We start from the raw sequence: 22,922 nt of genomic DNA, 5'->3' as shown, positions 1-22,922 counted from the left end.
TTTTGATTTTCACATGAGGCCTTGTTGTGGGCTGGCTGATTGGATGATTTGTGCTTCCTGTCCCTAGGAAACCGGTTCCACCTCCATCCAGGCAGCAGACAGCACAGCCGTGAATGGCAGCATTACACCCACAGACAAAAAGTAAGAGCTTTGATAAGAAGGCCTCCTAGGTTCTGTTGGGGAGTGGGAGGTGACTCCTCGGGGACCCTTAACAACACTCTGTCCCAGCCATTACTGGGATCAAATGGAAAGAGGGAATATTATAATACTTATTGACAATGATTTGTCTGGGAGCAGTTTGACTTGTGGGAGACAGAAGTGGTCGTTTAAATCCATACTGTCTCCCTTGGGCATAAGCTTAATGGTTGGTTTCTGTAACTCTCTTTTGAGTCTTGAAGCAGGAGATTCTCAGACTTGGCTGTGCCTCATAATCACTAGAAGTTGGCTTATAAAGCACCAGCTGCTGACATCTACTCCTGCCCAGGGCTTCTCAGTCATTGGGTCTGGGGTGGAACCTTGAGAATACATATTTTTAACAATTAGCAGATACACTGCTGCTGCTGTTGCTGTTGCCAGTCAGGTGGACCCTCTTTGGAAACCACTGCTTAGCAGAACCTTGACAAAAGCCCCAAGATTGGCCTCTGGGGTGGGGCAGGTGGTGGAAAGGGATTAAGATATTTGAAATAAAGCAGGTTGTTCTGCCTTCCCTAGCTCTCCATGGTGTTGCCTGTGGTCATTGCTCTATACCTGCTTGCTGCTCTTAAACTGCCCTGCCTAGGTCAGGGACAAGACCATCCTCAACCTGAGCTTACCCCTGGACTTGCCTTTGCTCCTCCTCTGTAAGCCAGTTGGGTCTCCTGCACAAAATAACAAGTCTGAATTTCCAATTTGTTCCTTCTACCCAGTTCTTTCCCGGACTAAAAACAGCACATCTTTACTTTATGATTTTTTTGTGATGCTGAAATCACTAATTTTCCAAGTTATATTTAGCAGTGAACTTCCCGTTGTGGAATAAGGAGATAGTGTTGTTGTGTGCTAGCTAAAGGGGGGATAACTGTCATCCATTCATTAGTGATAGTGAGGTAAGTTGTAAAAACTGCCAGGACAGGGCTGGGGACTCTCGTTCAAGACCTTGGTTGCCCCTTTAGTCAGTTTTTTTCCAATATGTGGCATTTGAAGCCAACTGCAAATAAAACCAGTTGTGTTGCCCTGTAGTCCACATCAACACCTCAGGGAGGCTTGCCAGGTATGATAGCCCATACCCACAAACCCAGCACTTGGGAAAATGAGGCAGGGTTACAGGTTCAAAGCTACTTAGTCTTGGCAATTTAATCAGACCTTGTCTCAAAAGGAGTAGGGGCCAGGGCCTGGAGATATAGTTCAGTAGAGCACTTCTCTGCCTGCACATGGTCCTGAATTCAATCCATAATACTGTGGGTGGCGGAGGAAATTCTAGAAGCTTTGTCTATAGGTCTATTGGGTTTCCTGCACCATGAAGAAAAGGAAAAAGAACTAACCTGAATTGATCTAAAATCAAGGAATGCTGTACTACCCAGAGAGCGTAGATGGCAAAAGATACCATTGTGTTTTTAAATCTTGGCATGAAACTTAATAGGTAATGGGCCTTGTTTTAGTGAAGATAGTAGTGGGTTCCATCTTCAACATTGATTCAAATGAAGTGAGCTGGGACAGGGAGGTGCGAGCAGTGAGTATTCCAGGGAAATTGGGGACCTCTGAGTGGGAAAGCTAGTTTGCATGGGTGACTGCAGCTATGATTCCAGAAAACCAAAAATATTAAAACATTATCCAACTAACTCTGGGTCAAAGTAGAGAACTGCAGAGGATGTCTAGAGCTAGGAGGAAACCCAAATAAGAATGGGAAAGAGTCAGAAATAAAGAGGCATTGACCCAGGGCCGATGGCACATGCCTGTAATCCCAGTGACTCAGGAGGTTGAAGCAAGAGGATTACGAGTTTGAGCCTGTCCCATGCAAGAAGAGGTGAAGTTCAAGAACCAGAAAAGACATTTGGGAAAGATAAAAGTCATCTGCAAAAGCATGTAGAAATAGCAATAGTAGCAACTAGCACCCAAACTGTGCTAGTTTGCAGGAAAGAGCAGGTGAGGAAATGGAGCTAGGCAGACTGTGGCTGCTGCCATTTGCTTCAGTCACAGAGCATCATGATGGGCTCCAGGGATGTAGGGGAGAACTAGGCATGGGAAGGATTTGTACAGTAGGAAAGATGGGTTCTAAAGCTTAGGCCAAGGACTTTGCTTTGAAATAGAGGGATAGGGCTCACCTCTGCTGACAACAGAAAGAATAGATAGGTAAGACTGAAAGCCAGAGCCTGGGAGAACTAAAGTCAGAAAGGGGAGATGTGGACTGATCCTGCTTCCTGTGACTGAAGAAGTTGCCTGGCTCTGGATATATTGCCTCTGTGACTTGTCCTGGATCCGATGTACTCTAAAGTGGCATTGGAAAGCCTAGGACTCAAGGTGGCTGGGCAGGAAGTTGTTTGAAGGCTGAAGATAGGTAACTGCTTCCCCACTGTGATGTGGTTATAAGCTCAGAGCCTCTGTCAAAGCAGCAGGGGAGCCCAGTTGGAGGGCTTGCCCTAAGCTGTCCAAGCCATACTTCTTTTATTGCAGCCCAGGGTTTAGAAATGCCTGCTGGATTTAGGAACACTTTTAGACTCAGTAGACCAGCAGTCAGTGTAACGAACACAGCACACCTGTCAACCTGCTGGTAGTGTTTCTAGCAGCCTGAAGTCCCATTCCCAACATTGTGCTTGCAGGAAGGACACATCCTCACCCTGTTCCTTCCACTCCCCAGAACTGATCAGTCCTTGTCTCTTTCAGGATAGGATTTTTGGGCCTTGGCCTCATGGGAAGTGGCATCGTCTCCAACTTACTAAAAATGGGTCACACGGTGACTGTCTGGAACCGGACTGCAGAGAAAGTAAGCATCAAGGGTGGGGCTTTGGGGCCTTGGAGTATGGGGTAACTCTAAAGACAGATATCTTTCCTGTCGTTTTTACTCAGCATTCCGTGTGGAGTAAAGTAGGAGAAGCCACACTTAGTCCAGCAGGTGGAATGTAGATAGGTAAACTTAGAATGTTATTATCAAAGCTAAATGTTTAAAAATACCCATGGATATAAAACAAAGGGTAATTTCTCCTACTCCCTTCTGTTACCTGGGATGACTCCTGTTAGGTTTTTATAGACATTATTTCATGCATATGCAGGTACTATGTGTATGTATTACATTTGTGGTTGGTGAGTACTGTATTGTGTCATTCGTGTAGAGCAGGTAGGTAGATCTCCTTTGTTCTTTATAGTGGCTACTCCATGTTCTGCCGTGTGGACCTCTTGAGCAGTGCCATACAGCAGAGCATTCTACAGTGGCAGAGAGATGCTGTGTCTGCTATCCAGTGTAGGAGCCACTGACCACAGTCAGCTATAGAACACTTGAAATGTGTCTAGTACAACAGCACAATTGAATTTTTATGTAATTTGAATTTAAATACCCTTGTGTAACTAAGGCTGCTGTATTGAACCATATAAATATAGAGGTTTAGAACTTAAATTGATGGCCTCTTGCTTCAGGGGACCCACACATGCTCAGAAATGAAATTCTAAATCTGTGAATTTGTACCTTTTGTAATGGAGAGAGGCCATGGCTCCTATCAAGTTCTCATTCAAGAAAAGGTAAAGAACTATATTCTGAGTACCAGGAAACTAGAGCCCTGTATTTCTTACAGAGTGAAGAAAAACTCAAATAATACATCCTCTTGAGGCACATGGTGTACGTGTGTACAACAAGACACTGTTAGCCCCATGAGCATTAAGTGGCAGTGAGGGCTGAGGTGGGGTGTGACTACTCAAGGAGATAGTGGAGCTGACTGATGGCTCTGAATTAACAAAAACTTCCTAGGAGTTGGGGGTGAAGCTCAGTGAGAGAGCACATACTTAACAGTGCAAGGCAGTGGTTTTGATTCCTAGCACTTAAAAAAAAAAAAAAGTTCTAGGCAAGTTAAAAATTAACTTCACAGAATAAAGCGCTTTTCAAAAACTGCAGAGTTGTGGGTTGGCGAGGGTGGCTGGGGAAACGGCACCAAAAGCCATTCTCAGGTAGTAGCTCTGCAGGTGCTGGGCTTAGATAGTCACTGTGGGGACCTGAACCCAGGGCCTTGTAAATGCTAGGAAAGTACTTTAACAATGAGCCATACTCCCAGCCTGATATTTTTCTCTTCTTCTTCTTTTTCTTCTTTTTTAATAATTTAAGAAATACTGTGGGGACCTGAGTCAGGAGCAAGATCTCAGGCCTGCTGGCTGGAGACTTTGTGGCTCAGACATTCTTCTTAGCCCCTGCTGCTGCTATTGAAGGCGAGGAGAACCGGGATGTCTAGACGAATGTGGTCACAAGGACATGGGAGAGTCAGCAGTTTTGTCTAGGGAGCATATTTCCCCTGATAGAAGTGCCTCTGGCCATCCTGCCTTCCTGACTGGAAACTTGTGTCATCACATGACCTTTCCAGATTTACAGACAGGCAGCAGAGCAAAGCAGTTGTGAATTTAGGCTGGAGTCAGGCAAGCCTAGATTCGGGTCCTAGCTGCGCTTTCCTTCTTCTGATAAACTCCCTTCCCTGAACCCTGGCATCCTCAACAGTGAGGTGACCATGAGGAGAGCACCGGCCAGGAGTCAGTGCAGTGGTCTAAAAGTACTAAGCATGGTGCTTGTAACAAATTGCTTAGTGTCATCTTTAAAAAGCCTTATTTAATACAGATGGCAATCCCTGTGGAATTTTTTTTTAAAGCTCTTAATGAAGGTGATCCTCTGATTCTTCTGGAATAATAAATAAAAATCATAGTTTTAATTTTCAGAAAAGGGAGAGCAATAAGAAGTACCCTCCCAAAGCTTCATTACTAAAAAGGCTGTTGTGGAAACCCAGGCCCAGCAGGTAGACTCAGCAGCCTCAGAAAAGGGCAGCATACTGGGAATTGGAGGCACATTGAGGGACTGGTCAGAAAAATATATTTAGGACAACTGGTTAGAAATGTGGGAAAATGCTGCTGGGTGTTGTGGCGCACACCTGTAATCCCAGTGGCTCAGGAGGCTAAGACAGGAGGATCATGAGTTGAAAGCCAGCCTCAGCAAAAAGTAAGGCACGAAACAACTCAGTGAGACCCTGTCTCTAAATAAAATACAAAAAATAGGATTGGGGATATGGCTCAGTGGTTGAGTGCCCCTGAGTTCAGTCCCAAGTACCCCCACCCTCGCCTCCAAAAAAAAGAAATGTGGGAGAATACTAATCTCACATCTTACACTTACTAAAATATGTTCCAAATCAAGTACTTGATTGATTGATTGATTTTAGTGCTGGGTATTGAAGCAAGGGAGAAGGGGAGGAGGCCAGCCAGCTCTCCTGGCTTAACCCGAGTCTCATCCCCACTCCTTTGTTTTTTGGGGTTTATTTTTTTGTTTGTTTGTTTTTTCTCACTAAGTTGCTGAGGCTGGTTGAACTTGTAATCCTCCCGTCTCAGCCTCCTGAGGATTATAGCTGTGCACCAAAGTGCCTGGCCTGAATTAATTTTTTTTTTAAGAGAGAATTTTTTATTTTTATTTATTTATTTTTTTTTTTTAAGAGAGAGTGAGAGAGAGAGGGGGACAGAGCGAGAGAATTTTAACATTTATTTATTTTTTCTTAGTTCTCGGCGGACACAACATCTTTGTTGGTATGTGGTGCTGCTGAGGATCGAACCTGGGCCGCACGCATGCTAGGCGAGCGCGCTACCGCTTGAGCCACATCCCCAGCCCCAAGAGAGAGAATTTTTTAATATTTATTTTTTAGTTTTCGGTGGACCTAACATTTTATGTAGTGCTGAGTATCGAACCCAGCGCTGCGCGCATGCCAAGCAAGCGTGCTACTGCTTGAGCCACATCCCCAGCCCTGAATTAATTTTTTTTTAAAGGAAAAATAAACCAGAGGAAAAAAAATTAATGTAGGTCTTTCTGAGCCTAGAAACAATAAGAATCACCAAAGAAAAAGACCATAAGGAACTGGGGTTGTGGCTCAGTGGTAAAGCGCTTGCCTAGCACATGTAAGGCACTGGGTTTAATCCTCAGCACCACAAAAAATAAATAAAATTAGGGTATTGTGTCCATCAACAACTAAAAATATTAAAAAGAAGAAGAAGAGAAAAAAGATAAGGCTGGGAGTATGGCTCATTGATAAAGTACTTTCCTAGCATTTCCAAGGCCCTGGGTTCAATCCCTACCACCACAAAAAGAAAGAAAGAAAAGAAGAGATAAATAAAAAGATAAATAGTTTTTTGATAATACTCCCCCCGCAAAAAAAGTAAACAGAACTGAAAGGTGAGGCCTGAGGGTATAAGCTCAGTGGTAGGGGTTCTTGCCTAACTTTCCTTGTTCTGGAGATGTCCAGGAGGACTGGCCAGGCACCTCTGGCTTGCTGGCATGTTTGTTGTGCACTGCCTGCTGCTCACGGTAGGATCTGTGACTTTTGCAGTGTGATTTGTTCATCCAGGAGGGGGCCCGCCTGGGAAGAACCCCCGCGGAAGTCGTTTCAACTTGTGACATCACTTTCGCCTGTGTGTCGGATCCAAAGGCAGCCAAGGACGTAAGGATCCCCCCTCCCCTCAGCATCTCAGGTTGTAGCCAGGAGAGCTAGCTGGCCTCCTCCCCTTCTCCCTTGCACATGAGTGAGTGTCTGCATGTGGGGGTGGAATTTCTCATGAGGAGCTGACTTCCATTGGGAAGGGTACTTGCATAAGTTGAATACAGACTCCCTTTAATTCAGAACAAAGAATAAAAACTACTGGGATCATTGAAGTCAACTGAAATGATTCCTCTTGAGCTGGAAGCTTGTGGTTAAGTGCCTTTGATCCAGGAGCCATCTTCCTGTGTGTAGCTATCACTGAATTTGTGTGTTAAAAGCTCAAGTGCACAGGCTGAGGATATAGCTCAACTGGTAGAGTGCTTGCCTTGCATGCACAAAGCCCTGGGTTCTAATCCCCAGTACCACCACAAAAAAAAAAAAAAAAAAAAAAAAAGTTCAAGTGCACGAGGCATCCTGTTAACCTGATGCCTAGGCTAATCCAAGTCAATGCAAAGAAGCCCTTCAAAAAAGAGATTCTGTCTTCTGTCTTAAATGGTGGGGGGAGTGGTCACAGATATATGGGAATGTACTGGATATACTTTCTATCCCTTGATTATTTTATTCAGGATCTCTTTCCTTTTCAACCCTGGTAGTTAACTCCTAATCAGGAAGTGATCCAGAAGAAGCAACAGACCTAATCTCAGGTCTGCAGAGGCTCCTAAGCATCTAGCCGGGAGCTTGGGCTATTGCTTTTCCCTTGTGTCCCTACAGCTGGTGCTGGGCCCCAGTGGTGTACTGCAAGGGATCCGCCCTGGGAAGTGCTATGTGGACATGTCAACGGTGGATGCTGACACAGTCACTGAGCTGGCCCAGGTAGCAGCCTTATTCAGACTGGTTCTAGATCATCCTTTCAGTGGGTGCTCAAATCCCAGGTTGGCCATGCACGAGTATAAACAGTTTGGTTACAAAGCCAGAGAGAAGAAGAGACACCAGTACCTTGGAACTAGCCTGTCTTCACTCTCCACCATCAAAGCCTCAGCTGGTCTGAACAGCCATGAGACATTGCTGCCGGCTGGACAGTCCATGGTTGCCAGTCCTACAGTGAGAAGTAATCCAGGCTGCCAGATTGGCCTTTTTGGTTTAAGCAGCTATCTGCTTTTGAGTCTAGCAGAGTATCCCTCTACCTGAGTCTTCTGCTCAAGCAGGAAGCAGTGACTTTTGGACCCATGTATGTTCTAAACATGGTTGAAGACAGGGATGGGTAGTGTCCAGAGGGGAAGTGTGTTCATCCACCCCATTGGTATGCTCACATTTACTCCCTGGTCTTTGTCAGAAATCCAGAGTAGGGCTGGGCCTGGGGCTCAGTGGCAGAGTGTTTGCCTAGCACATGTGAGGCACTGGGTTCGATCCTTAGCACCACATAAAGAAAAATAAATAAAGGTATTTTGTCCACTACAACTACAATTTTTTTTTAAGAGAATAAAGAAATCCAGAGTAAATGTGGACTTTGTATGCTCTCTCATTATTGCCTTGTGACTCCTGACGTCTAGAGGTTATCCTGCCAGACCCTCTACAGTAATTGTTCTACAGGTGTCAGTTTGGGACCTCAGCATGAATGCGGTGTGCTTCCACACCTCTAGTTCTGGCTAGTCTAATGAGAAACCATGGCCCCCAAGACATCCTTGCTCCCTGCTTGAGACCCCTACGAAAGGCAAGGCCTTCAGAAGCTGTGACTTTTCCTCACAGGTGATTGTGTCCAGAGGGGGCCGCTTTCTGGAAGCCCCAGTCTCAGGGAATCAGCAGCTGTCCAATGATGGGATGCTGGTGATTTTGGCAGCTGGAGACAGGGGGTTGTATGAGGACTGTAGCAGCTGCTTCCAGGCAATGGGAAAGACCTCCTTCTTTCTAGGTAATGTGCCTGTCAAACTGTCGGTGTACATCAGGTTTGGGGGGACCATGCACGCTGGAGACAGTGTGTCCTGCATGGCCTGCCTGCTAGGCACCCTGGGGGAAGTTTTCATTTAACATGCCCATTCAATACCTGGAAGGAGGAAGGACCACTTCTGTAGGGGGCAGGTAAAAGAGGCTCCCCCAGAGTATAGGGGTGAGGGCAGTCTTAGAACATGAACTTGACTCTTTGCCCTGGGCAGGTGAAGTTGGGAATGCAGCCAAGATGATGCTCATCGTGAATATGGTCCAAGGGAGCTTCATGGCCACCATCGCTGAGGGGCTGACCCTGGCCCAAGTGACAGGCCAGTCACAGCAGACACTCTTGGACATCCTCAATCAGGGACAGTTAGCCAGCATCTTCCTGGACCAGAAGTGCCAAAGTGAGTCACCTTTGACCTCTTTAGAGCCTGGGGAATTAGGTTAGTCAGCTATCCCAGGCTAGTACTTCTGGGGTTCATTGGATGTGAAAGGTGTTCTTTCTCCAGTCAGTCCATAGACAAGATGGATGGGATTTGGGGCACGGACTGGGAGTTCTGTCTCTTGGGCAGGTGGTTGTTTTAGAGCGCCCTTGGATTTCTAAGTAGCTCTCCCTCCTCAGATATCCTGCAAGGAAACTTTAAGCCTGATTTCTACCTGAAATACATTCAGAAGGATCTCCGTTTGGCCATCGCACTGGGCGATGCCGTCAACCACCCAACTCCCATGGCAGCTGCAGCCAACGAGGTAATGTGACAGCACTGGGGTCCAAATCCCAGGATTCTTCAGTTTGTTTTTCTTTTGTTAGTTCTGTCCCTCTATTTAGCTCTGCTCTTTCTTTGCACATTTTATTCTCACTTCATTAGGCTGGGAAAGGAAGGAATCACATATGTGTAGATGCACTGTTCTCTTGCTTTTCATACAGAATAACAGTGTAGTCTCTAGTTGTCTTTAGGTTCAGGATGTGGATCATCTTTGCTTTTTTCCTCCCCTTTAAGGTGGAAACGTAGAAGACTATTGATTTTTTTTGTTCTGTTTTGTTCCCCCTGTACCAGAGATTGAAACCAAGGGTGATCTACATTCCAAGCTCTTTTTATTTATTTGTTTGTTTTTTGGGTGCCAGGGATTGAACTCGGGGTCACTGGACTACTGAGCCACATCCCAGCCCTATTTTGTATTTTATTTAGAGACAGGGTCTCACTGAGTTGCTTAGCACCTCACTTTTGTTGAGGCTGGCTTTAAACTTGCAATCCTCCTGCCTCAGCCTCCCAAGCCACTAGGATTACAGGTATGCACCACCACACCCGGCCCATTTTATTTTTATTTTGAGACAGGGGTCTCACTAAGTTGCCAAAGCTGGCCTTGAACTTGAGATCCTCCTGCTTCAGCCTGTGTGCTACCATGGCCTGCTAGCCATTTTTTTTTTTTCATAACAAGAATGCTACGGGCTGGGGATGTGGCTCAAGCGGTAGCGCGCTTGCCTGGCATGCGTGCGGCCCAGGTTCGATCCTCAGCACCACATACCAACAAAGATGTTGTGTCCGCCGAGAACTAAAAAATAAATATTAAAAATTCTCTCTCTCTATCTCTCTCTCTCCTCTCTCACTCTCTCTTTAAAAAAAAAAAAAAAAAAAGAATGCTACCAATTTCCTTCTGAGCCACAATAATTTCTCTTGCTATTTCTTCTTTGATCTGTGAATTACTTGAAAGTTTGTCTAGCCAGATGTGTAGCACACACCTATAATCTCAGCTACTCAGGAGACTGAGGCAAGAGGATCACAAGTTCAAGGCAAGTCTGAGCAAGTTTATAAGACTCTGTTTTTTGTTTGTTTTTAAAATTTTTTTTAGTTGTAGATGGACACAATGCCTTTATTTTATTTGCTTATTTTTAGTGGTGCCGAGGATCGAACCCAATGCCTCATGCATGCTAGGCAAGCTTCCTACCACTGAGCCACAAACCCAGCCCCAAAGAACCTGTCTTAACATAAAAACAATTGAAAAATAATATTTAAAAAAAGAAAAGTTAGCCCAGCGAGGCATGGTGGCATGCAGCTATAATCACAGCACTTAGGAAGCTGAGGCAGGAGGATTCCTTATGCAACCTCTCAGAAAAAAATTTTTTTTTTTTGTTCAATATTTGAGGTTTTCCTAGATATCTAATGGTTATTAAATGTCTAATTTATTTCTCTTGTGATCAGAGAGCATGCCATCAGGGTCTTTCACATTCATCTTTCAGTAATGATGTGAAGCCTTTTTTTTTTTTTTTTTTTTTTTTGGATCAGGGATTGAACACAGATTGCATAACCACCAAGCCACATCCCATGCCTAGCCCTTATTTTATATGAGACAGGGTCTCACTATGTTACTGAGGCTGGCCTTGAACTTGTGATCCTTCTTTTTTCCTCCTCACCCCACCCCACTTTTTTTTTTTTTTTTTTTTGCAGTGCTGGGATTGGATTGAATCCAGGGCTTTCCACTTGATCTGCAAGCACTCTATCACTGAGCCACATCCTCAGCCCTTCTGTTGGCTTTTAGTTGTGCTTCTTTACATTGCTTTTTTTGGATGTTCTAAGGATTGCAATGTATATCCTTCACTTCACAGCCTCCTTAGAATTAGTCTTGTACCAATTCACATATCACATGGAAACATAAGCCCATAGATCCAGTTGTTACCCACTCTTCCTTGAGCAAAGACACATTCCATGTGGCAGGGCTGTGCCTGGCTGCCTTTGTTTAAAATCCATCAGTCAGGGTTGTTGAGTTTTTGCTTTAAGCAGTTACATGTATTTTACACATTCTAAGAAAAACTAGCCAGGTGCAGTGGTGCACGCCTGTAATGCCAGTGGCTTGGGAGGCTGAAGCAGGAAAATCATGAGTTCAAAGCCAGCCTGAGCAACTTAGTGAGGCCCTAAGCAACTTAGTGAGATCCTGTCTCAAAATCAAATATAAAATAAGGATGGGGAGATTTGGGGTTGTGGCTCAGTGGTAGATCGCTCGCCTAGCACATGTAAGGCCCTGGGTTCAATCCTCAACACCACATAAAAATAAATAAAATAAAGTCATCGTGTTCATCTACAACTAAAAGAATTAAAAAAAAAAAAAAGGATGGGGATGTGGCTCAATGGTTAAGTGTTTAATTCCAAAAAAAGGAAAAAATAATTTTTATATCTCCCTGTATTTAACATTTCCATTGAGAACTGAGTTTCTCTTGTCTGAAATAAGAGAGAGGAAATACTCTCAGCTAGAAGACTTTCTTTAGAATTCTTTACAGTGCAGGTCTGCTGGTGATAGTGTTCTTTCATCTGAAAAGGTAGCTTTGGGAGTTGTGGTGAGCCCTCCATGGTGGTGGCTCTGATAGACTGGCAGCCAGCCCTGTAGGTGGCCAACTGGGTGCAGCTGCTGCTTAGGTGGAAGGTCCCTTTTTTTTTGGTGGTGCTGGGAATTGAACCCATGGCTTTGTGCTATGCACGTGAGGCAAGCACTGTACCAACTGAGCTATATCCCCAGCCTCAAGGAGCCAGGCTTTTTGAGGGACAAGTCTTTCATGCAGAGAAAACAAAGACAGCAACCAAAGGATGTCCTTGGAGGGTCATCTACAGCAAGGGACCATACCACAATTACTAACAATACTGAGTACTTTACATACCTTATTTAATCTTCAAAATAACTTCATGAGGTCAGTACTGTTGCCTTCTCCATATTAAGCAGTGGGTAAGGACCAGAAAAACTGAGGTACTTTATCCAAGTTCAAGCCAGGAATTGCACCCAGCTGTGGCCTGCTTAGCCACATCTAGAACTGCCTGCAGGAATTAGAACAGTCTTTAAGGCAGCTCTGGCCAGAGATGAACCACTGTCTTTTTTTCCTAGGTGTACAAAAGAGCCAAGGCACTGGACCAGTCTGACAACGACATGTCTGCCGTGTACCGGGCCTACATACACTAAGCCGTTGGCACCCCACCCCTCCCGTCTTCCCTCTGGCCCCTCTTCCTGATGTGGGGCCAGGGTCCCAGGACGTGGCTCTGGACCAGTCCACCTGTCTCCATTTCCTTTTATACAGACTCTGAGACTTGCCGTCAGCACAGCACACAGCAGCACCCTCCCCTGTGGCCCTGGGGAGGGAGGGGTGTCAGCAGGGTTGGCTCGTGAGGAAGCTGTTGTGCTGGACACGGGCCCCAGACTAGGAGGCGTGTGTTCTCACACGTGTGCTCATGTACACACACACACACACACACACACACACACACACACACGTGCACACACTGGCTCTCACCCCAGGATAGAAACTGCCCAGAAACTGCTGCCTGGCTTTTTTCTTCTTCCAAGCTTGTCTTATCTCAGACCCTTTCCAGTTGAGGAACTAGAATCAACAGTGAGAGTTGGAAGCCTTCCCACAGCTTCCCCAGAAGAGAGGCTTACGTGTCCCCCGCTGGACCCCTGCAGGAAAAGGCTCTGGGCCAAGATGAACCAGCAGAGAGACTCCTGATGGAGGCTCCCACGGGCCCTCCAGCCGCAGGTGACCAGCTGAGGAGGATTTTCACGTCTAAGCTATCAGCACGCAGCTAACTCTGTCAACGCCTTTGTGGACTGAGACGAGACTGACAGTCCCACACAGCAGGCTTTGGCTCCACAAGAAGAGCAGCAAGAGGCCAGCCTGTAGGTGAGCACAGCTGCCAGGCTCCCCTCACTGCTGCTCAGCACCCGCCACAGATGCCACCATCACTCGCAAGCCTCTGCCAGCCTGAGGTCCTTGACTCCCTGCAGTGGGAGCTTGCTCCTTACCAGGCTGTTTTAGTGTTTGGATTTGCATTCCAGCCCTTGGGAAGGGGGTCCTGAGGGCGCCAGTGAGCAGTGAAGAGGAGGGATGGCTTCTTCCTGTTTCCGTTATGCCACAATCTCTTCACCTGGCTCTGCAGAGCCACTCTGAACCGGCCCACCTGCCCCAGCCTTCCCTGCATGCCCCACCTCTCCTTCCTCCCCTTTTCTTCCCACAGAGGTCTGTCTGTCCTGTCTTTTGGCCCAGACCCAGCCTAACCAACAATGAGCATTTTTCTTGGGCTCAGCTCTTGATAGGGAACGGGTATCTTCGTTTCAGCTAGCATCATGGTCTTGGGTGCTTCCTGGGCCCTGAGTCTGTTAGGATGGAAGAGAACTGGGTCTAATGTAGCCTGGTCTAGTAGACCGTCGGGTGGAGCTGGGGTTATCCTCAAGGCCCTGACATTTCTCCTTGGATGGGGACCAGAAGGGCTTAGAATGTTGCTCGAGAACAAGAAGTCACCCAAAGGATGTCACCTTTTTCTCCCTCATGGTTTGGGTTTTCCAAAGTCACAATTTGCCCAAGGTCAGCATTTATAGTGAAGTATATGTAACTATATATATAAGGTGGCCACACTGGTGTGGGGTCTCTCCCCCTCACAACCTTGGCCCTTTTCCACTCTTTAGAATGGAGGACATGGGGTGGGACAGAGAAGACGCCCTGCGGTTCCGCACAGTTGTTCTTTCACACTGGGATTTTGAACTCGTCTGTCTGAACACAGCCTGTCCTAGTCCTGGAGGACACAGAGGGTGGGGTAGGGGAAGATGCTGTAATGAAACCGGTTAGTCAATGTTGTCTTAATATTGTTGACAATTCTGTATAGTTCCTTTTTATGAATATTTCTGTTTAAGCTATTTCGTCTGTTTTGAAACCCTTCCCTTTTAAGGAGAAAATGTGACACTTGTGAAAAGCTTGTAAGAAAGCCCTCCTTCCCTTTTTCCTTTAAGCCTCCTTTAAATGACAAATCTAGGTGATTAAGGTTGTGAATTTTTATTTTTGCTTTGTTTTTAATGAACATTTGTCTTTCAGAATAGGATTGTGTGATAATGTTTAAATGGCAAAAAACAAAAAAAAACATGATTTTGTGCAATTAACAAAGCTACTGCAAGAAAAAAATAAAACATTTCTTGGTAACAGCTGTGCCACGCTAGCCCCAGAGCTTGGGTTGGGGACCTGCCGAGTAGGGACCAGGCTTGCGGATGGCTCCGCGCTCGCGGGGGCGGCGCACAGGGCCAATGGCGAGGCCGAGCGCGGGCGGGCCGCCCGGCCGGCCAATCCCTGGCGGAGGTGGGGCGGGGCCGGCGGCCAAAACGTCCCACCCGAGTGCTGCGGTCAGCTAGGTCCCTGGAGCAGGGGACAACCGGCTTGCGCTGCAGCCGGCCTGGTTTCAGGGCGCCCGCAGGTCGCATTAGGCGGGACAGTAGTCGCCGGCCAATCGCTTATTAGGGGGCGGGGCCTTCGCCCGTTCTGCCAATCGACGCTAAGGGGCGGGGCGGGCGCTGCTGAGGGACAGACGGCGGACCGCTGCGACCGGCGCTGGGCGGCGGCGATGGCGACCGCGATGGCAGCGACCGCGGCGGAGCGAACGGTGCTGGTGAGGCGCGCGGGCGGCGGGCGGCGGGCGGCGGGCGGCGGGCGGCGGGCCGGGCCAGGCAGTGACCCCGCGCTGTCCCGGCAGGAGGAGGAGTTCCGCTGGCTGCTGCACGCCGAGGTGCACGCCGTGCTGAGGCAGCTGCAGGACATCCTCAAGGTAAGTGCGCGCCCGCCCGCCCGCCCGCCCATCCACCTGCGGCCCTGTCCCCCGGCCTCTGCGCCCCAACCCTGCCAGGCTCTGCGACCGCCCCCTCCCACTGGGCCCCTGTCACTAGTCGTGCCGTAGCTGACAACGGGGCGCGGCGGTACTCTGACGAGGCCCCCGCCTCAGTGAACTTGGGGTCAAGCAGTCGGCACCTGATTACGCAAGCAGCCAAGTGCAGAGGTGACAAGCAAGCGCCTGGCGTTATCCCTCGGGGCTTGGGCGAAGAAGGTTTCCTTTGAAAGCAATGACATTTAATCTGAAAGCTGAAGGATCCCTGGTTCTTCCCTGCAGTGTGATCTCAGCCAAATTACTCAACCTCTTTGAGCCTCTCTTTCCTCGTCTGCCAAGGGAGATAACAGTACAGGCTTCACAGGACTATTGTGAAGATGAATAAGACATTTATCTCACAAAAAATGTCCGGCGCAGTGCCTGGGCAGTATGACCCAGAACTGCCGGTTAACTACTGTCTTGTTCCACCACTGGCTTCTCACACCCCAGCACCTCAGCTCAGCTGGGGGGACCACCCTTTGTCCTGTAGGTGCTCAAGGAGTGTGGTTTGAGCAAGTCTGGGCTCCCTTGGGACTGGAAACTCAGGCTGTGTTCAGGAAGGGGCCCTGGAGCCTTGAGTAGGGCCATCTACCTCAGCTAAGCCCCAGGCTCCAGGTGAAGCCAGCCCACAATGCCCCCCTCTCATGACCTGGGGCCTGGGGGCACTCTGAAGGCATCCTGGCTGGACTTGGGTGGACTTCACCGAGGTGCTCTTTGTCCCCTGCAGGAGGCATCCCTCCGCTTCACTCTTCCAGGCTCAGGCACTGAGGGGCCTGCCAAGCAGGAGAACTTCATCCTGGGCAGCTGCAGGTGAGTTGAGGTGGGCAGACACCTGGAGGAGGGGTTCTTTAGTTGGGGGGACTCCTGGAGTACCTGGGGGCAGGAGGCCTGGTCATGGCTCTGTCCTGCAAGCTAATTTGGGTACGGAATGCACAGTATGACAGCCAGGGAGAATGCTGAACAGCAGAGGGCGGTCCACTGGGAGGGTGCCACAGTCGGGAGGACAGTGGGTACCCCCCACCCGCTGACCCCCACGTGTTGTAGCACAGACCAGGTGAAGGGTGTGCTGACTCTGCAAGGAGATGCCCTCAGCCAGGCGGTGAGTTCCTCGGGCCCCTCTCCTCTCCCATACTGTCAGTGTGGAAGAGCTGGGGGGGGCCTCCTGATTCCTTCAGCTGTCCCCCAGCCATCTGTGTGACTCTGGGCAAGACTCTTGGCCTCTTTAGGCCTGGGCTTACTTGTTTGTAAAATGACAGTACCCCCTGCACCTTCTCCTGGGATTGGCATGTGGATTCAGGGAAGGGCACTACTTTGCCCCCAGCCCTGCCTGGCGTCTGGATCCTATGAAACGTGAGCCTTGGCAGGATTAGGCTGGCCCTGGATCAAAGGTGAATCATCCAAATGTCTGAGCCTGTCTACGCCCCGCCCTGAACCAGGCACCAAGCCATGGGGGAAGGTCCCTCTCTTCAGTGGCTTCAGTCTATTGCCCTTGACAGATGCTCCCCATTGCCCCCTGTCACACAAAGGCCACATTCTCCTACAGTTCTTCCCCTTTCTCAACCTCTCTTTTCCCTTTTCCTTCTCTCTGAGTCCTCCTGGGCCTGAGTTCCTGTTTTCTGCCTCCCTGTTCAGCCCCTATGGTAAAGATGTTGAGAGACCCTTCGCCCTGTGGGGACTGAACCACCAGCTACTCCATTCCTGCCCCTAGCTCCGGGGCACAGGGTGGCCCAAAATAGGATGTTCCTTTGCCCTGCTTATTCCACTCTTGCCCATCAGGACGTGAATCTGAAGATGCCCCGGAACAACCAGCTGCTGCACTTGGCCTTCAGAGAGGACAAGCAGTGGAAGCTGCAGCAGGTGACCCGGCCCCTGCCTGGCCAGGGCACAGGCCGCAGGGGCAAGCAGGGACAGGCCCACACGCTGGGCCTTCCTGGGGCTGGCCATGGGGATCTGTGGCCACAGCAAGTCTGGGAGGGAGTTGCCTAGCAGCGAAGCTGAGCTGGGGTGGGCGGTGCCTGAGCCCCAGGGCCTGCTCCACATAGGGAGAAAGAACCTGTCCTGCCTAGGGGCCCTCTGGCGCAGCGGGGTCAGCTGATGGTGCCCCTAAACTAGTCACTCACTCCTCCAGGAACTTCTCATGGCTCTGGGACCAAGATCACGCTTCCTATCAGGGATTAGGCCATGGGCCCAGCCTCTTTCCTGGGCTGTTTTTCTGAGGCTGGGCTGCACCTCAGTGCTTTGGCCTGTGTGTATATCTCCTGCCAGGAGCCTTCCCCCTTGGCCTTGCCTATTACATAGGCCTCAAGCCAGGAGTTGCCTCTCTAGGGGCCCCCTCTGACCCCATCCTCTGCATCCCACCTCACTGTGCTTGCCCTTCTGGGAGTTCCCCAACCTTGTCCCCTTGTGGACTTCCTCTGCAATCGTCTGTGCTTTAGAAGGTGAGCTACACAAGGGCAGAGACCTGGCCCACCTCAGGCCCAGCATAGGCCAGGGCCTTGCCCCTGAGGACTCAGCTGAGCAGATTGATGCTGTCTCCTGGGAAGTCAGGTCCCCACTGTGTGCTGGCCCAGCCTCTCCCAGAGATGCAGCTGCTCTGAAGCTGATGGCACCCAGCCCCATAACCTCTCATGGATGCTCTTCTCAGATCCAGGATGCGAGGAACCACGTGAGCCAAGCTATTTACCTCCTCGCCAACCGGGATGAGAACTACCAGTTCAAAACAGGCGCTGAAGTCCTCAAGGTGAGCTGCCCTGATCTAGTCGAGGCCCCTGGAGAGCACTGGCCCCCTGGCTCTCAGGGAGCCCTGTGCCTGTGGACCTTGGCCCATATCCTCAGGTGTAACCGAAGATGATCCTTCCCCTCTCAGTGTTCACTTATCTAGCTACCACGTAGTGGCTCACTCTCTGGGACCCAGAGTTAAGCTTTTAATTAATGACAAAGACAAAGCAAGAGATTTACTTGTGGGAAGAGCTGACTTGAATGCTTTAGCTCTGCCTCTGACTTGCTGTGTGTCTTTGGGTGGTTCATCCACCCTTTCTGAACCTCCATGACCAACAGGCTCCATGAACATTAGAAGACATGGAAGGTGGGGCTCTTGACCTGGCCAGGGCTTTGCTCCCTGGCAAGGGAAGAAAGGGCTCACAGTGCCTCTACTGTTCACCAGCAGTATGACCTAGCTTACCCCTTTGGAGGGTTATTTTCCTCACCTGGGAAAACTCAAGATCTCAACTGAGCCTCCTCCAGGAAGCCTTCACTGGCCTCTTGCATCCAAGTGGGGTTAGCACCTCCTCTTCTCAGCTCCTTCATTGCCTATGCCCCATCCATAAAGCCTGTGCCCTGCCTCCTGTGGGCCAGTGCCCAAGATCCCCACACAGCAGATTCTGAGTGGCGGCTGTCGCCAGCCCTGCTCCTGGGCACTGGGACCACCTAGGAGGAGCAGGGCTACGACCGTTGCTCCCTGGTGCTGTTAGGGAGGGTGGGGACCAGACCAGTGGCCCTCACAGCAGCTGTGGCCACCTTCCCCAGCTCATGGACGCTGTGATGCTGCAGCTGACCCGAGCCCGCAACCGGCTCACGACCCCCGCCACCCTCACCCTGCCTGAGATTGCCGCCAGCGGCCTCACGGTCAGTGCCTCGGGCAGCCCCCACAACAAGAGAGGGGTCCCACAGACAGGTCCAGCTTGTCCCCTGGAAAGGACACAAGTGCCGACCCCAAATTGCAGGGGTCTGAATTGAGTGTCTGTGGTTTATGGGAACACAGTCGTGACTGCCACCCTGTGTCCCCACCCCATGTGTTGCTCTGCTCTGGGCCATGGTTCCAAACTCAACAGCACAGGAGGATCCCAGGGCACCTGGGAAAGTTTGAAACCCTGGTCCCAGGTGCGGGTTTGGGCTGGGTGCTGGGGGTCTAGGAGGCAGCAGGGGTGCAGCCTGGTGGGAGGGGCCTCACCCCCCTTCTTCCCCAGAGGATGTTTGCCCCCAGCCTGCCGTCGGACTTGCTGGTCAACGTCTACATCAACCTCAACAAGCTGTGCCTCACGGTGTACCAGCTGCACGCCCTGCAGCCCAACTCCACCAAGGTGAGCAGACCTTGCCTCCAGAGCGCCAGCCGGGGCCTCGCCTCGGCCTCACGGGTCCTGTGTTTCTGCCTAGAATTTCCGCCCAGCTGGAGGCTCCGTGCTCCATAGCCCCGGGGCCATGTTGTAAGTACCGGGAGGGGTCCTGGGGCGCCCCCTTGCCACCCCTCTGCCGGGGACTGGCCAGCCCTCAGGACCCGCACCTCCTCTCCAGCGAGTGGGGCGCCCAGCGCCTGGAGGTGAGCCACGTACACAAGGTGGAGTGTGTGGTCCCCTGGCTCAATGACGCCCTGGTGTACTTCACCGTCTCCCTGCAGCTCTGCCAGCAGCTCAAGGACAAGGTGTGCGGGGGGCTGGGGGGCGAGAGGAGCAGGGCAGAGCCCCTTCTTTTGTGGGGGAGAGCATCCCGAGGGCATGTGGCACACCTGAGTGGCCCACTTTCCCACACACCTGGCAGCTGGGCCACAGTGCTGCTGGGCCCTCACTTCACACTGTGCCCTCAGGTGACCTGACTCTCACCTGGTCGTGGAGGTGGCAGCAGGGGGCTGGAGCTGAGGGGAGCCCCAGCACCCACTGACCACACACTCCCTCTGCAGATCTCCGTGTTCTCCAGCTACTGGAGCTACAGACCCTTCTGAGCAGGCTGCCCCAGGAGCCTGGCCCCCGAGAGGGTGGCTCCTGCCCAATGGAGGCCCTTCCCCATACACACTCCTCTGTGGTGCCCCTGGAGCGGGCACCTCATGCTGTTTCTCCCCCTCGCCCCACCATTTGCACACCGGGATGAACTCTGGCAGCAGGGCTGGGAAGATGGCCCAGGGTGTCCACAGCGCAGGCCCAGGGCCGCAGCTTCCTCCGGGAGATGAGAGGCAGCCCAGCCCATTTGGCAGAAGATGGCAGGAAGGAAGGAGGCTCAGCAGGTGGAAGCTGCTCGGGGAATGTGCTTAGTGCCCTGACTTCGCTCTGCCCTGCGGGCAGCCTCTACGAAATAAAGATCATCAGGCTGCCTGCAGCCCTGGTCTCTGTCTGCCTGGGGCCAGCTGGGGTTCTGGTGGTCAGTGGTTCCCACCCCATTCTCCACACCCATCTGGGGACACGTGGTCCGTCCCCTGGTTGTCCATGAGCCAAGTGGGAAGGGGATGAGCTCCGCTTGGGAGCTGAGGCCCCCTGTCAGAGACCATGAACTGGGTGACCTGGAGGAACGCTCGGGCATCCCAGGGCAGCAGGGCTAGGAACAATCAAGACACACGCTCTGGGCAGACACCAGTTTTGTTACCATCACCAGCAGGACACAAACCAAGGGAGAGGCATTAAGGTTCCAGGGCCAAGTTGTCCACTCCCTGAGGTCTCTCCTGTAAGGCAGAGGGGTGCTGTGGGCATCGCTGGGTTCCCAGCCGCCCCTCCAGGCCCTGCCCAGCCCTGGTGCAGATGCAGATCCAGGCTGCCTTCCTGGATCAGTCCTGGGAAATGGGGCCACCTAGGAGGAGGAGAGCTACAACTGCTGCCCCACTCGGGCTGCCCCCCCCCCCGGGATGCCCCCCCTGGGCTCACCTTCACCTTCCTGGGGGAGGAGCAGCAGCAGTGGCAGCAGCAGTGGGCAATGACCAGCAGCAGCAGGAACAGCACGGTGCCTGGAGCAGAACAGGTGTGCAGATATGGGCTCCGGCCTAGCCCTGGGATGGGCCTTTAGGGTCCAAGGGCACCGGCCACACTCACCCATGAAGATGAGGAAGACCACAAAGGCAGCGGTGTCCCACTCGGACTGGAACAGGTGGCGGCTCTTCAGTCTCCCCAGCACTTCCTGGGCTGTGACCTCCAGCTCCTGCCTCAGCTCCTCCGCAGACAGGCCCATCTCTGCAGAAACCAGCTGTTCCAGCCCCCAGAGGGTGACCTTAGAACCCTGGGCCAGCTCAGGCCTCCCTGGCCCAGCCCCTCTGCTCCCCCTGTCCCCGGCCACGGCCACTGCCCAGCTCTCACCACCTGTCCCTCAGCCGGCCCTGCCTCAGGCCCCGTGCCTCCCACTCCTCTTCTAGCCCCACCCTTGCAGCCCAGACAGGCCCCTGCAGCCCTGTCCTGCTCCCTCTTCCCCCCCAGGGCTGCCCCCAGGTGCCACCTGCCTCCTGGAAGCCTTGCTCCCCTGGCCAGGCAGTTCCAGCCTTGAGAGCACAGACTGTTTCCTGCTTCCGGATCCACACCACCTGAGGCCTTGGCAACCAGCCCCGCCCTCCCCAGGGCCAGCCGGGGCTGCCAGACCCTGGGGACAGGGGCCCAAGGCCCCAGCTGGCCCGGGTACTGCTCGCTCCTTCTTTCACAAGATCTTATTTTTACCTTTTCTCAACATACCAGACAGGCAACCTGGAACAGGTGGGCACTCAGTGCCCTTTGATTTGGTGGATAGAAGGGGACAGAGAGCCAGAGGAAGAAGAGAGCACAGGCGGAGGGAAGGGGTCAGGAGCTTGGCCAGGGTCCACTCCCTTCTCTGGGCAGCTGGGGTGATGTGGCTGGCCTCACACTACATCTTTCATTCTTAAAAATAACCCTTGCAAGGTGTCGGGTCTGTGGTGGTGACTTAGAACAAAGCAACCCTTGCAGGAAAGAAACATCAATCAGGCGCCGGACAGAAATGCCTGTCAATCAGCAGGATCTCCTGACTAACACCTGTCAATCAGCAGGACCCCCTGGCCAATCCTGGAGTTCAGCCAGCTCCCCTGACCAGCTCCAGCAGGACAAGAGACTCTAAAAACACCTTTTCACCTCCCAAGCCCCTCCCTTCCTGCTGTAAGCCCCATAAAAGTCCAGTCCGCTCAGGCTTCCACTCGGTTTCTCCTCAGACCCTTCTCCTGTCCACTCTGTGGGTCTGATCGAGTTCCACCTGGGAGTGATATCTCAATAGAGCCTCCTTCCGTGGCCTTTTTAAGTCTGCCTCCTTTGGTGGCTGCCCGCCTCACCTGCCTCGCCTGATCTTACACAAGGAAGTGGTTACGCTTTCAGATGAGGTCTTCCCTAGGGCACCGCCCCTGACCTTCACACCTATGACCCTCCCCAGCAGAAGTAGCCCTCACTCCTCCCTGCTTTCCTTGGCCACTGGGGACCAGAGGCAGGGCTAAAAACCAGGCGGACACTAGTTCTTGTTCTTGTGGTTCTTAATGCTTAGCAGGAAAGAAGAAGAAAATTAAACGGGGTCTGGTATTGTATACCTGTAATCCTGAGAGACTGGGGAGACTGAAGCAGGAGGATCACAAGTTCAAGGCCAGCCTCATCAATTTAAGGAGACCCTGTCTCAAAAATTAAAAGGGTTGGAGATGTAGCTCAGTGATAAAGCAATTCTAGGTTTAATCCCTGGTACCAAAAAAAAAAAAAAAATCACCAACATTCATGCTTGGGCATGTTCCCTGACCCTTCTATACCTGCTTCCTCATCTGTAAGATGAGTGCATTAACAGGTCCACCTCTGCGGGTTACCAGGATTCGCCGAAGCATTCTCAACATGAGGACGGGTACTAAATGGCTGTGTGGGATCACCTCCCACTTGCAGCTTCTGCGGGCTCCTGTGCAGGCTCCACACAGCTGAGCTCATCCAACCTCGCGGCACTTCCTGAGGTCAGCACGCTGTCTGCGGCGTTTGCTGGAAGGCTTGGACTACGCCAG

General features: G+C 51.2%; 3 protein-coding genes across 10 annotated transcripts in view; 2 read left to right on the top strand and 1 right to left on the bottom strand.

The window, feature by feature from the left end:
• The window catches only part of Glyr1 (glyoxylate reductase 1 homolog), a 32,975-nt gene extending 18,485 nt beyond the window's left edge, over positions 1-14,490 (top strand). For 3 of the 5 annotated variants that reach the window (XM_078024881.1, XM_078024880.1, XM_078024878.1), the window contains 8 exons: positions 68-141; positions 2,857-2,956; positions 6,528-6,638; positions 7,389-7,490; positions 8,364-8,526; positions 8,768-8,947; positions 9,166-9,290; positions 12,411-14,490. In XM_078024881.1, the coding sequence (XP_077881007.1) occupies positions 68-141; positions 2,857-2,956; positions 6,528-6,638; positions 7,389-7,490; positions 8,364-8,526; positions 8,768-8,947; positions 9,166-9,290; positions 12,411-12,485 (930 nt within the window). In that variant the 3' untranslated portion in view covers positions 12,486-14,490. The remainder of the gene's footprint in view (positions 1-67; positions 142-2,856; positions 2,957-6,527; positions 6,639-7,388; positions 7,491-8,363; positions 8,527-8,767; positions 8,948-9,165; positions 9,291-12,410) is intronic. The other 2 variants (XM_078024882.1, XM_078024879.1) reach the window with 1 other exon arrangement.
• Positions 14,491-14,708: 218 nt separating this feature from the next.
• On the top strand, positions 14,709-20,287 carry Rogdi (rogdi atypical leucine zipper). Of its 2 annotated transcripts, XM_005327145.5 has the most exons (11): positions 14,717-14,950; positions 15,035-15,106; positions 15,930-16,012; positions 16,247-16,301; positions 16,979-17,059; positions 17,847-17,942; positions 18,728-18,826; positions 19,168-19,281; positions 19,355-19,404; positions 19,493-19,619; positions 19,875-20,287. In XM_005327145.5, exons 1-11 carry the CDS (start codon positions 14,906-14,908, stop codon positions 19,914-19,916), a joined length of 864 nt encoding a protein of 287 aa, XP_005327202.1. In that variant the 5' UTR covers positions 14,717-14,905; the 3' UTR covers positions 19,917-20,287. The 2 variants fall into 2 exon arrangements, with proteins under 2 accessions (XP_077881017.1, XP_005327202.1); XM_078024891.1 differs by lacking the exon at positions 16,979-17,059 and having other exon boundaries at positions 14,709-14,950.
• A 241-nt stretch (positions 20,288-20,528) lies between these two features.
• Positions 20,529-21,524, bottom strand: Smim22 (small integral membrane protein 22). 3 transcript variants are annotated; one of them, XM_040278341.2, is made up of 4 exons: positions 21,393-21,524; positions 20,992-21,142; positions 20,827-20,906; positions 20,529-20,627 (listed from the first exon to the last, which is right to left on the bottom strand). In XM_040278341.2, the coding sequence occupies exons 2-4, from the start codon at positions 21,125-21,127 to the stop codon at positions 20,586-20,588; spliced, it is 258 nt and encodes an 85-aa protein (XP_040134275.1). In that variant the 5' UTR covers positions 21,128-21,142; positions 21,393-21,524; the 3' UTR covers positions 20,529-20,585. The 3 variants fall into 3 exon arrangements, with proteins under 3 accessions (XP_040134275.1, XP_077881029.1, XP_077881030.1); XM_078024903.1 differs by having other exon boundaries at positions 21,389-21,473; XM_078024904.1 differs by having other exon boundaries at positions 20,992-21,129; positions 21,393-21,472.
• Positions 21,525-22,922: the final 1,398 nt, after the last annotated feature.

Source organism: Ictidomys tridecemlineatus, chromosome 10 (assembly GCF_052094955.1).
Source record: "Ictidomys tridecemlineatus isolate mIctTri1 chromosome 10, mIctTri1.hap1, whole genome shotgun sequence".
NCBI lineage: Eukaryota > Metazoa > Chordata > Mammalia > Rodentia > Sciuridae > Ictidomys > Ictidomys tridecemlineatus.
This window is presented reverse-complemented; position numbering and strand designations above follow the sequence as displayed.